Here is a 13,222-nt window from a genome sequence, read left to right on the forward strand (position 1 = left end):
GAAAGACTTAACAAATGTAATCTAACTCTCCTTTATCTTGACTAGTATGGATGTTAAAATAGCCAGTGTTTCTGGAATTCTTAACCCTTCCCAGGATGAAGGATTTTTTGGAAACTGCCTGCCTCTTCTAAAACTTGTGGAAAATGAATGCTGTGGGTTCAGATCCCCTCAGCTGCTTTATTTTAAGAGCCAAGTCACTTAGATCTAGTGCTTTTCGGGTTTGGGTTTTTTTTGGAGACACTTGCTAGAATTGCACATCTTTGGTTAGCGGTGGTAAAACTTGTTATTTTCTCAGTAGCCTGTGGGCTTTGGATACTGGCTCCTACTCCTTTACAAATACAGGGGAAAAAAATTGCACTGAACAGCTTTGTCTCTTCTACACCAATTCTTTTGTCTGCATGGCTACCGAGGAGTAGCTTGTCATACTGCACATCTCGTGCCACCTTCTTTGGAGGTTATGTTCCAGTTTTTGTAATCTCTGCCTTTGCAATTTCAAATTTTGTTACAGACTTCTATTACAAGAAATGACAGTAACAGGGCAAATGTTATAGTACTTACATTAGCGAAACAGTCCATCTATAAGGCTTTCTATTTAATATAGGCCTTTGCATTTTTTCAAAAGGGACTATTCCTAGGTATAAAAACCTAGTTATTTAAAAAAACCAACCAAACAAACCAACCCAAACTGTTACCTTAGTTTAATATGGGCCTGTAACTCCACATAAAAACTGGATGTCTCTTGTTTATTATTGTTTTGCAGTTTAGTGGGTAACTAATGCACAACACCTCACTCACGTCTGAGTCCCTTTAGCTTAATGTTGAAAAGGTAGAATTGGAAGTCTCTTTACAAAGTAATGCTGTAGACACAACTATAAAGCTTTCTGTAACTTTTCACTGAGGCTCACTGCTGCAGACTGATACCAAGAAATTAGGACTGAGGTGTCTAAAGGAGGAAAATAAACAGGTATCTACTGGGCTGTACTTGAGAAGGGAAGTTATTGGCAATATTTTTTTTTTTTTGCTGTTAATAAATGTACTGGGAGGAAAAATGTAGGTTGTAATTCCAGATGGTGAATTCCTTGGCAGTTTTTTTGATTTTTTTTTTTTTTTTTTTTTTTGTGTGTGTGTGTGGTTTTTTCGTCACTGGAACATCATCCCTATTCTAAAAAAGATACAGTGTTGGGGAACTGGCAGTATCTTGTAAAAGGATCTTCTCAATGTAGAAACTCTTTGCATTGCATATGGAAATGATGGTACTGTTAATTACTAACATGATGTTAAGCTGTGTGAGGGGTAGACTTGGAGCTTTTGATACATCAGTAAGTTCCAATCTTCAGCTTAAGCTTACAAGAAACTCTACTAAGATATTTTTGATTCCCCAGTGAAGGTGGTGTTTTCAAGGCTCATCTTACTTTTCCAAAAGACTATCCACTGAGGCCGCCAAAAATGAAATTCATCACAGAAATCTGGCATCCAAATGGTAAGAAATGTCAAAGTTTCAATTTCTTTTTGCAATTAAGAACTAAAATGCGGTGAAGACAAATGGATACATTTCTATTCATGTTAGAAATATGAAACTCTGCGTTTACTTTGCCATCTTCACTTCATAAAGAAGTAATAACCATGGCAAGAGTTTTTAATAGTGCTGCTCTGAGAGACTGCTCCTAAAGTATTTTCAGAAGCTACTGAAAGTAGCTTCTTGAATTCTTGATAACTGTTCAGGGATTTTTTTAATTTTTTTTTTTCCCCCCTAAGTGCAAAATTCTGGTCTGAGGAGAAACTTGACTTCTATAGCTGCCTCTTGTTATACCGTCAAATATTTCATCTTAGTATTATTAACTTGGCAGTTCAATATAGAAGGCCCAAGGTTGTCCTCCTCCAGTGAAGCACGAAAGGAAATAACAGCATCTTTTAGTCCCTCCAAAGAAGACTTCCTCCTAATGTTTCATTTACTTATGGACTGCTGGACATAGATGGGAAGGTAAAATAAAGTGGAAGAAGGTTTTTACTGGGAAGGAGGAATGCTCTTCAGTTTCTAAAGTCATTATTGAAGTTGTGGATGTTGAAAGCTGGGAGGAGATGAGCACAGTGCTCCCATCCTAAGGGACAGAGAGACTATTTTGATGCTGTGTCAGTTTCAGCTCTGGAAATATCAGAGTACTTGTCAGGCAGTTTCTAATTCCAGCAGCTTAAATCATATTCCAATATATTGCAGTAATATCCAGCTGTTGCTGTGGAAAAAAGTCACTGTCTAGTTTGCTGAACTTAACAGAAAAAGCTTTAGTGGAAACCTATCTAAATAGTCTCGAAAGTTGCAACGTGATGTTAGAATTAAGTTCTTCCTCCCCATGTACCCTCTCTGCCAGAGGTCCAGGCATAATAACAGACTTCCACCAAGCCCTATTTATTACAGATTGAGTTCTGTAATAGTTAATTACTTTCCTCTTTTGTAAAGCGTCTTCACCATCGTGTTTTCAGACTAGCTGGAGTGAAGATGAACAGTTCCATAACTATCCTGAAGAAATGCCAGCATGTTGGTCATTACTGAAATATGCCTTGTTCTATTTTGTAGTTGACAAGAATGGCGATGTCTGCATTTCAATTCTTCATGAGCCTGGAGAAGACAAATATGGCTATGAAAAACCTGAGGAACGCTGGCTTCCCATTCACACAGTGGAAACTATAATGATTAGTGTTATTTCTATGCTGGCAGATCCCAATGGTGATTCTCCTGCTAACGTTGATGCAGCGGTAAGATTTTTCTTGGTCTGCCAACTGTCTTCCGTGTAGAAACCTAAACTTGCAATGGAATTTTGCTTCTAGTTTGACAAAACAGTACAATAACTTTTGGAAGAACCTTTTATATCACAGGCTAAGGCTACCTTTTTGTTGGGAAAAGCAGTCATGTTTTGAAACAGAATTACTAGTTAGCCCTGGGAGATTTCTTACAAACTGCAAGGGAAGGATGCTGTCAAATTTCATAGGCAGTGGCTTAATTTCTCCTATGCAATAATGCGTTTATTTGTAGTAAGCAACTTGTGCACAGAGGTACTTAGTGGATAAACTTCAGCTCCTTTTAGTCCTAAAAAATTCAAGGAAGCTGGCTGTAAAATCCTGCGTGGCTATTTACATGTAGCAGTTAACTTCTGCAGCTAAACTGAATGGCAGTTGTAACACATTCTAGAAACTTTCTTGGTTCCTAGTATGTTATTAGTATAACGCAGTAAAATTTTTGTCCTGGAAATTACATAAGCTGTTAACAGATTTATTGATTTGAATGGAAGGAGAAAATGTGGTGGGGTCCCTCAGTATAATTATGTTGTGACTTTTTGCATCCACCTCTCTACAGCAGTCTTCCTGGGTCATGGATTAAAGCAGTAGGTTTGACTGTGTAGGTCTGCTTTGAGAACGTACTTGAAAGCTTCACTGGGCATCTGGCCTTCAACTCTGGAGGAAGTGTTGTCCCAGACTAGAATGACTGGCTAAGGAGTGAGGAAGAATGGCCTGGTTTATAGTCAAAGACCAGGGTGAATCTGCAGTAAGGATTCTGTCTTAAGTGAGATGCAAGTGTTTTATGTGGCATAGTGTTTCTGGAGCATGGCCTGTTCTGCGTGGGTGTATAAACACAGCTATCGGCTCTCTGGAAGAGCTGCGTTTAGAGCAGAATAGCAGTTAGACTAATAACTATTTGTGGCGGGGAGGGGAAAAAACTCTCATTTCTGAGGGGAGTTGGGGAACAGACTTCAGGTCCCATTCATCTGAGATACACCAACATACTTTCCTTTGAATTACTCTTGAATTGCAGTTCAGCAGTGACTAATACATGATACCCTCTCACAAAACAGAAGTTCTAGGTCTTTTAACTGGGGTAATGAGGAAAAGGGTAATCAGAAGATGCAAAGTCTTCTAGAAGCACGTTAACCTGTTCTGTCAAGCTACCTGTACGTTCCCAAAGTGGGTGGGAGTTTAGTTTCCTGAAGCCTTTGATCTACTATGCTGGCAGTATTTCCAAAGGTGGTTGAGCTCTGCTGATAAATCATCATGGGAATAGTCTCGTGTGGACAAACTTAATGGGAAGAAAAAAACAAACACAAAAAGTTTAGTGAAGAATTCCCTCACTTAACATTCTTTTGAGTGTCAGACCTCCCCTTCTTGCGTCACGTTACTGGTGGAAACAAATACCCAGGACACATGGATCTTTTCTGCTGGCAAACCTGAGATCACCGGAAGGAGCAAGTTATTAATGAAATGCTAAAAGTACAATTACAATTCCTCAGTTTAGACTGATGTATGTTGAATGTAGCTGACCTAACACTGAAGAAAGCTTACGCTTTTAGCTATGCTTGTCACCTTCTTAGCATCTCACAAGCTTTTTGATCTTCCTGTAGTGTGCCCTACTCTCTGCCAGCCATGTTGGGAGCTATGTGTTTTCTTTTTTTTTTTTTCTCTTCCTCAGAGAGATGTTAGATAGAAAACCTTAGGGTAAAGGTTGAAAATGTCTTAAGGAAACACAGCATTTTCTAGCCCAGCTTGAAAGAACGAAAACTTAAATCCAAGTACAACTGTGAAGACAGTACTGAGGCATCACTGGTGTAACCTTTGGGTGCTAGTAACTATTTTTCTGACTGTGGTATTAGATGTTCCAAGTAGCGTTTAAACTTAATTTGCTGCTTGAGCAGCTTAGCATCTCCGCTGCATTGTAGATTGCATCCTCTTCATATTAACCAGAACATACTCATCGGGATAATGAAGAATCAGCAGCTCATCTGCTTTATTCTGAGCTGCTATCAAGATGTCTTCTACTTGGTTTACAAAGTACGAGTTTACTGTGGCAACATTATTTGGCAGTTATTAAGAGATACTTTCATTAATTTCTAGTTTTAAGTGAGTCTAGAGAATAAGGTGTTACAGGCAGGTCACAGCATTATAGGAGCAGGGGATATACCTACTTCCTGGAAAAATGAACTATGCATGTTGGAGTACTGTCTCTTGGAGTGGGAGAAAAATGAGGGACAGGAGCCTGAATAGACATTGTGAGAAGCAAATAGAACAGTTCATGACCCAAAATAAGAGTTTTGGAGAGATTGCTGTCAAATTGGAAACTTTGCTATTCAATTCTGAACACTTGCTTCATAGAACTACAAATATAAAAGATAGAAACAAAAACTAAGAATCTGAAGCTAGGAGGGCACAAATTCAATGCTTTTCTTGGCCCTAAGCCATCTTGTGTAAGCTGTCCTATGTCCCAGTCCAAGGAACCAAATGCTTGCTGTATTAACTGCTGAAAAAGAACAAATTAATTAGTAGCCAAAGGTGTTGCATGCTAGGTTGCTTCAGGTAAAACAGTGTGGGTTTTTTTTAACCCCTTCCCCCACCCCTGCAGTAAGAATATATTGCTTATATCAAAAACTAAGAATTGTAGAACTTATTTCATTAAATAAGGGGTTCTTCATATTTTCCCACCACTTCCTTGCCAGTACCCAACACGTCAACCTTAGTCACAGTGTATGATGCTCCTATGCTTTCATCTGAGCTCATCATAGGCTGGCACAAAACTTAAAACTGGCTGTGCTTTTTCCTGTGGGTTTTGGTGATACCATGGTGTGTACATCTCTGGGTTCAGACTTGCCTCTTGCCTATCGTCCTGTTCATCTTTGTTCTTCATCTATGCGGTTCTGAGATCAGATACCTGTCACAGAGACCATCCCCATAGGTGTGCTGAGTATTCTGTTAAAGTCTTCCTCATGGAGCCAATATCTTGCAGCCGTATCTAACTAGGAGGTGTTTTCTTTCTAAGGACACTGCTGTGCCTCTTCTGAATACTGTGACTTCTGTATTTCTATCCTGGAATGTCCTGGCTAGATTGAGAGGGAGTTGAAACTGTCCTAAAAATTGCAGAATAACTACTGGCTCCACAGTAGCTGTTTACCTTTTTTCATTACTGCAGTTAAAGACCTCTTCTCTAACCTGTAACAATAGCTTGTGGTCTACAGTTTGAGTTTGCTGCTACTTTGCAGGCTGAAGTAAATAGATTTTGTCCTAGACATTGTGAAATACTGGTAGCCACCAGGTTAGTCTTGGAGAATGCCTAAAATCCAAGGGGGAAAGGCTGTGTCCTCACTGTCTTGTGAGCAGCTTGCATAGAAATCCAGAGCAAGCTTTCGAAAGTCCTGAATGTCACAGGTTTTTAGTGACTAGCTCAATGATTGTAAGCAAACTTATGTGTTGACTAGATGGCTAATGTCTAAAAACACCAAGAGTCTTCCTAGAACCTATCCATTGTTATAGGGCTGACATCTGAAAGCTGTCTATTCAATTACAGAAAGAATGGAGAGAAGACAGAAATGGAGAATTTAAAAGAAAAGTTGCCCGCTGTGTAAGAAAAAGCCAAGAAACTGCTTTTGAGTGACACTTATTCAGCAGCTAGTAGCTTCACTTTTTTCAGGGTAAGTATCCTTCTAACGGCAAGCCAGTTACCCGAGTTAAGGATTTCCTGCCTAAGTGTTGCTGAACTAATTTTTTTTCTCAAAAAACCTCCAAAAAACAACAAACCAAAAAAAAAAAACCCCCGAAACCAAACCCCCAACCAACCTTTCTTCTCAGCTGTATGGTCTCAGTGGAGTTCTTTGGCCGTATATGATACTGAAAACTAAAAGAATTTTCAAATGCAGTAACAGCCCCTTCTGCCAAGATTGGGGAATTTCTCTAGTACTCTTGCATTTATGCTGTTCAGAAGTTGAAATTCTCTTTATCACTACTCATCCTGCTTTATTAATAGTGCTTAGGGGTTACTAGAGCTGTAATAGGAGGGAATAATCATTCTTTCATGTTCATTATTGTGAAGAACACCTGTTTGAATCTTAAGCATCCTGTCTTGCTATCTCAAGTTCATATACGTGTGTATATATAGAGAGAGTTTATCTTGCGGATGTTGGTGGCATGTTGCATGTAGGTTTTAAATAAGACTTCAGTGAGGTTGTTAGGAACCGTTTGGAAAGGATTGCTTCAGGTATCTATGGGAACTTTAATAGAAAGTCTACTAGCATATCAGGAAGGATCAAGTTGAGATACTACCCATCAATAATACCAAGAAAGGTGGTGTTCTCTTCAGCAGCCCAAAAAACTTTTTTACTGGGGAAGGCTGAGAAATAGCTTCAGAAAAACAGCCATATTTTGCTTGGAAACTGAACTGTAGCATATCTGAGAGCCTGGACAAGTTTCGACCTGAGAGTAGCTGATGTGATATTTACACTTTATGCCACCCTGTTAAAAATGAGCTTCTGACTCAAGATACTTAATATAATTTGAACAACCCCATCCTAGTTTTAATGGGACTCTTTTTTTAACACAGTAAGCTCTTGTAGAAAGCTCTGTAGTAAAATGTGGCCCTTAAATACCTGGCCTTTGGTCACCTTAATCTTGGTATGCCAAGGAAAAACTTCCTCAACTAGCTAATAATTTCCCACTCTTGCTTTTCAAAGCAAAACAAGAGCTTTGTGTTGAAGCTGCCCTTTCTTAATGGTTGGTTTGGCAAATAAACTACTCTGACCCATTTGGCTGGAGAAGCCCAAAACCATATGTACTAGTTAGCTTCAGCATACAGAACTTGTGGGGGTGAAATATGGCACTGTATATAGTTTAAAGGGGTTGTACTGTCTGAACAACTAGAGCAGCTTACTAAATGCTCCTGCTAGGTAGTTTTTCTTCACCAAGGCTGTACAGGAGAGAATTCCTTTCTTACACTTCTGTAAGAATTGTGGGGGTGGGGGAAGGCTCCATCTGTGACAAGCTAGTACTGCAGTATCTCTTCTCTGCAGAAATGCTTTGATTGAACGGAACTTTCTCCAGGATAGAGAAAGCATGAAAATGCTTAATATTGATCAAAAGACTAAGCAAAAGAACTGAATGTCTTATATAACTGCCTATAACTAGAGTGTAAGAATTGTTAATGCAGCTGACAATTTTTTCTGTGTTAGAGAAAGGGAGTAACTGTGAGTAATGCTCCAGAGTATCCTTAACTAACCTCAGCTCTGTTGCCATGTTAAACTTGGCCATAGTGAAACAATGCTCATGACAAATATTTAAGTAATTGGCTGTGTTGCTTTTTTGGAAGGCAAAAGCTTTTCTAAGTCCTGGTGACTCCTCCTAAGTAAGTGATGGGCAATGAATTCGATGAGAAGGGGCCATATAGCTGGTTTCAAACAAGCACAGTCTGACTAGGTAGCTGTGGTGTTATTGCTTAATGAAGCACTGCTATGCCATTTTGTACTGCACTTCGCTGTTGAAGCAGCATCCATCATTCACAGTAAGTGATGCACGGAAGTTTCAATGATAAATCTACACGTGTTTAGCCCTGTGTGTGAATAATCGAACATTTACACACTATGCACTTGACAAGCAACGTGAGTAACAGGAGCCTGAAAGTCTGATAGTTGAGCTTGGATACACAGTATGCTGAACTAACTCAAGTCTCTCTCAGGTGATGATTTTGGATTTATGCATCTTCTGTTTAGAGGTATGTAAAGTTCTTGTTCAAGTAATGATTATCTTCCTTGAGCTTGAAACACTATTTAACATCTTTTAAAATAATTGAGGATGATGAGGGGTTTTATTTTAATAACTGTGATTTCTTTGTAGGTCTCCAATTGAGAAACATGGCACTGTTTTTTTTCCTGCACTCTACCCACCTATTGCTGGACTTCTGTTGTTACAAGTTGGCAAACACTGGCTGGAACTGGGCTGCAATAAAACATGCCAGTTATCAATGCTGACAAGAGCCTAACAAGTGCCAACACAAGATGATTACGCATTTTGAAATCTAATGAACTGCTTTAACCTTCAGGAAGAATTGTAAAGATGTGTACATAGCACAACATGATCCGGATAATATATATACTGTTCATGTACATCCACAAATACACATTGTACCAAATAATGCTGTCTGTAGTTAGGAATAGAATCGTGTAAATTCTAAAGATTTTAGCAGGTTTTTCTCTCCCTATTCATTGTTTCCTATCAGTTAAAAAAAAAAACCAACAAAAAACAAAAACAACTTGTGAAGCATGTCAAACTAAAACCAATTAGGATAAAGTTGTGGGTTTTTTTCCCCACTTTAATTTTCCTTTGACCCACTGAGGCTTAATTAAAATCTCTTGCTTATTAAAGTTTAGTATCTCTTTTTCGGTTTTTGGAAATGTGCTCCCTTTTATTTCCCCCAACAGAACTTTAAAATTTTCCTAATTAAACCCTGAAAGGATTTGCTATTAATTACTTGCGTCTTCTTTTATGATGACCTTTGTAGTCTCAAAGGTGCTTTTTTTTCTTTCCCACCCCTTTTATTTAAACCCAATTGCACATCTTGAATTGGGTATAGCAATAAAACTGGCCGTGGAGCACCCTTGAGCAGCCTGCTGGATTTTTAACTTCCAAGGGACTTGAGCGCTTTCATTTGGAAGTTCAGTTGACTAAGTTAGTCCAAGATAGAAATGAGCTGCTTTTTATGGGTGATTTTTTTTTTTTGCCTTTTTCATTGCCTGTGTGTGGGGCGGGGTGTGTGTGTGGGAGGCTTGTTTTTTCTCAAGGTTGAGTTCAAGCATGCACATCTGTAGGCTTTCAGCTGACTAACTTCTGGGTTTGGTATCAAAAATAGTTTCCCTCCTTTTCCCTTTTCTCTCTTCTGTGGCCCTTCATATTCTTTGCCTTCTACTTCAGAGTTTTCCTCACCTAATGTACAAAGAAAATTGCGATGTATATTTTCATGTAATTTGATTTTTGGAATTCTGTCACCTTCTGTAGTGAGTTCTTCCAAAATATAATTTTTTCCAATAATAATGTGTCAAACTGGCTGTCTTGAGTATCTAAATAGGAAGGGTAACTGCAGTTGGAGCAGAACTTACCTGAACATCTTCAACAACATAACATCAGCAAACATTTGTTGAATTTGACATACTGTATTTAATCTTGAAATAATTAAAAAGCAAACAAAACACACACTTTTCTTCCTATTGTAACCATCTTTGACCCTCCAGTGAGCAAATACTAATCTTGGAGTATCTGGTAACAAGAGTTTTCCAAGCCTACCTGAAATAGCTTTCTACCAAAGAAACTTTATAAAGGAGCTTGCAACTACTTGACTGTTCTCTGCTCTGTCACAGGTTTACAACAGCTTTTCACAGCACAGAGTAACCCACTAATAAATCAAGAGTTCCAGCGTTAGAGAGTCATCTTTTAAGAAGCTTTCAGTACTAATTTGCTAGCTGGCTGCACTTAGTTTCAGGTTGCTGTGCCACATGCATATACTAAAAGGCATATATTACAGGTTTCTTGAGGGGTGGAAGGAGATCGTGGTTATTCGTGGCAATACAGCCATATCAGACAGAAAAGCCATTTAGTAAGTGTAAGATGACTTAGAAGTAAAGGTATTGCTTCTTCCTGCAGGTGTTTTAGGTAAACATAGATGTGTTTAATGTCCATATTTCCATATTTGGTAACTAATTATTTTGAGAAATCATTAGTTAAATTTGCTTTTAATTGGATAGCCTGCTCATGGTAGGCAGGCAGATGTGTGCAGTACTTCAGAGCTATTGGTACCCAGCTGATTTTAGTTCCTGTTTGAGTGCTGGTCTAAAATTGCTTGAGAGGAGGTTTCTTGCCCATCAGCTGGCTACCCTTTTTCACTTACCGAAGAGTTGGGACTGTGCAGAACCTCAGTGGCACGGTGCCATTCTTTCCATAAACAAAACATGGGGAAGAAGCTACTCTTCCTAAACCTAGCAGTGGACTTCTTCCCCCCCCTCCCGGCTGCCCTTCCTTTTCCCTTTCCACAGTGTTTCTAAAGAGCTGGCAGCAATTCAAGGTAGTTGGTACTTGCTGCTTTCAGCAAGTTCAACAGTGTTCTCTGTTTTGTCGTCTTAAGTAACACATACTGTTCACAACTGACTCATCTGTAAACTTCACAAAATAGTTAAAGCTTTATTTTTCTCATTTGTTCTCCAGAAGAGCTGCTTCTGGCCTGGAAGCATTGGTCTTGCATCAGTGGTATGGAAGAACTGTCAATTCCACAGCAGTGTTGGTTCCCCTCTTTATAGATTATTCAAACATAAACCCACTTCTGTTTGGCTTACGCAGATGGTTTGTGATTCCACATGACCCAGATATTCTAAAGGAAGGAGTGTTGCTGTGAGGTACTGTTATGACGTACAAGCTGCAGGTATGGCTAATGCCCAAAGACTTAATGAAAGACGCAGTTAAGGGTCTGGTGCCAAACGTCCAGGTTGTAGAAGGCCTCTGGCAGACATAGAAATGGCCTATTTAACTTCTCTGTGATCGCAGGTGGCTTTTTGTTTGTTCTTGCCCCACATGTGAAAAGGATCTGGCTACGATGGTTACTAATACAACCGGAAATTTCTGCTTAGCCTCAAGATAGGAACGCCGTTGAAGAGATGCAGTACATACGAGTAGTACTAGAATACTTGTTGAACAATCCAGTAAACCAGCATTCTTACTCAGTTTCACTTGTAGCAAGATCTTGTATCTAGTTTGGTTTATGTAGGCTGTCAGCGTACTGGATGATCAGTTACACTTTTTCTAGTTCTCTGGAGGCTTGTAATTATGGCTGAGTTTTTGTGCTGTTTTTTCCCCCAACATGTGGTGGCCTGCTTCCCAGATAACACTGCATCACTAAGGGAGAAGGAAAAGCAAAGCATGGAATTGTAGTAAATATCAAAGTAGTATGGCCATCCTAATTCCTTTTTTATATTTCTCCATGCTGCCCCTTATACATCAGAGAAGATCTCTGTAAAAATCAGAAGGGTTCTTCAGCTGTCATGCTAAAATTCTTTCCAGCTGTGATGCCTAGAAAATGCTTATTGAAACTAGACGATCAATAAATGGAGAACGTTAATTCTGAACTGATTGTAAGTGTATTTTGTTTTTTTTGGTAGGCCGATGGGGGGTGGACACTTTATTGCGTCTGTACCATCTGGTGTGCTGCTCTTGGTACGCTGCCATCACAATGCAAACAGTGGAGCACCATGAGTCTTATAATTTCTGCGTATCTTCAGAAGCGTATATGAGTGATTTCAAACCAAACCAGAAGGTGCTTGGGTTTTAAAGAGAGGCTGTAATAAGACGGCTTCCTGCCCAGGCAATTCCTCAAGAGAAGGTGAGATTGCTGATGTCCCAGGTGCAAAACGTGGCAGAAGTTTGAAATCTGATCTCTGTTGTTGCTCAAAAGTTCAACTAAGACTAAATCTGATCAGGCAGCAATAACTGTTTCCTCGCAGTTACTCAAGATGATCACTAGCACACATAAAGCCGTGGTATACATTAGCTATGTAGCAAAGTCGTACGCGTTTGTCATTGAGCTGTGAAAAATGAGACGGGTCATGGCTCATGATATGTCTAGAAACTACAGTCTGTGGCTCTCCTAGGTCTAGGCCCAGTTCTGGTTTCGCTGTTTTATCCAACAGGCACAGAAAACTTAAGATACAAGGCAGAGCAACTTTTCAAAGATCACTTAATGGTGAAGTCAGGAGAAAATTATGTCTGTAGAACAATACTGTGCAAAAGCAAACAAAAAAATTGCTGTTGGATCAGTGTAGAATATTTTGGTATTTCTGTTGCATCTAGGCAGGAAGGATCATGAGCAATGAAAACAGCGCAGGGTCAGCTCTGTTGTACACACGGCTTGAGAAAATGATCTTTAATTACTGTTGCTTGGTCATTGCCTGTCTCGACACAACCACACTCTTTACCCACCGGGCACAGATCCAGTTGCCAGGACTGTTGACTCTGAAACAAAAGCTGTATGTGTGGGAACCACAGTAATGATGATACAAGTAATAGCTGTGCGCTGCAGAGACCCCCTCAGATTGAAAACCCGTGTTGGCACTTCCACTGGCCGTACTGGAACTGGACGAGTGGGAGAAGGCACACGTTGCTTTTGGGGTGTGCTAAAGCCAGCGCACGAGGGTGGCTTTCGACGCAGGCCGAACGGCGAGTGGAGCGAAGGCCGCCCTCAGGCCCCGGCCCCCGCTGCGTTTGCCCCCGCTGCTGGGTGGTTTTCTCCAGCATTTCCCAGCCCTCCGGCTCTGACTGTCGGCCTTTCGCTGCAAACACGGCCACGGCGCTGTTCAACAGCCAACGCGAGGCACCGGCAGGGATCGTCGCGGCAAGACGCCTTATCTGAGGAGGGGAAGACAAACCCCACAGCCATTAAAAC

At 40.1% G+C, this 13,222-nt stretch overlaps 1 protein-coding gene across 1 annotated transcript in view; it reads left to right on the plus strand.

The window, feature by feature from the left end:
- The window catches only part of UBE2G1 (ubiquitin-conjugating enzyme E2G 1), a 38,445-nt gene extending 28,619 nt beyond the window's left edge, over positions 1 to 9,826 (plus strand). Inside the window, exons 3-7 of the mRNA XM_009319315.1 lie at positions 1,383 to 1,480; positions 2,573 to 2,751; positions 6,323 to 6,446; positions 8,480 to 8,515; positions 8,638 to 9,826. Of these exons, the coding sequence (XP_009317590.1) occupies positions 1,383 to 1,480; positions 2,573 to 2,751; positions 6,323 to 6,409 (364 nt within the window). The 3' untranslated portion in view covers positions 6,410 to 6,446; positions 8,480 to 8,515; positions 8,638 to 9,826. The remainder of the gene's footprint in view (positions 1 to 1,382; positions 1,481 to 2,572; positions 2,752 to 6,322; positions 6,447 to 8,479; positions 8,516 to 8,637) is intronic.
- The last annotated feature ends 3,396 nt before the right edge of the window (positions 9,827 to 13,222 follow it).

The sequence above is a fragment of the Pygoscelis adeliae genome, unplaced genomic scaffold (genome assembly GCF_000699105.1).
Source record: "Pygoscelis adeliae isolate BGI_AS28 unplaced genomic scaffold, ASM69910v1 Scaffold282, whole genome shotgun sequence".
NCBI classification, from domain to species: Eukaryota; Metazoa; Chordata; class Aves; order Sphenisciformes; family Spheniscidae; genus Pygoscelis; species Pygoscelis adeliae.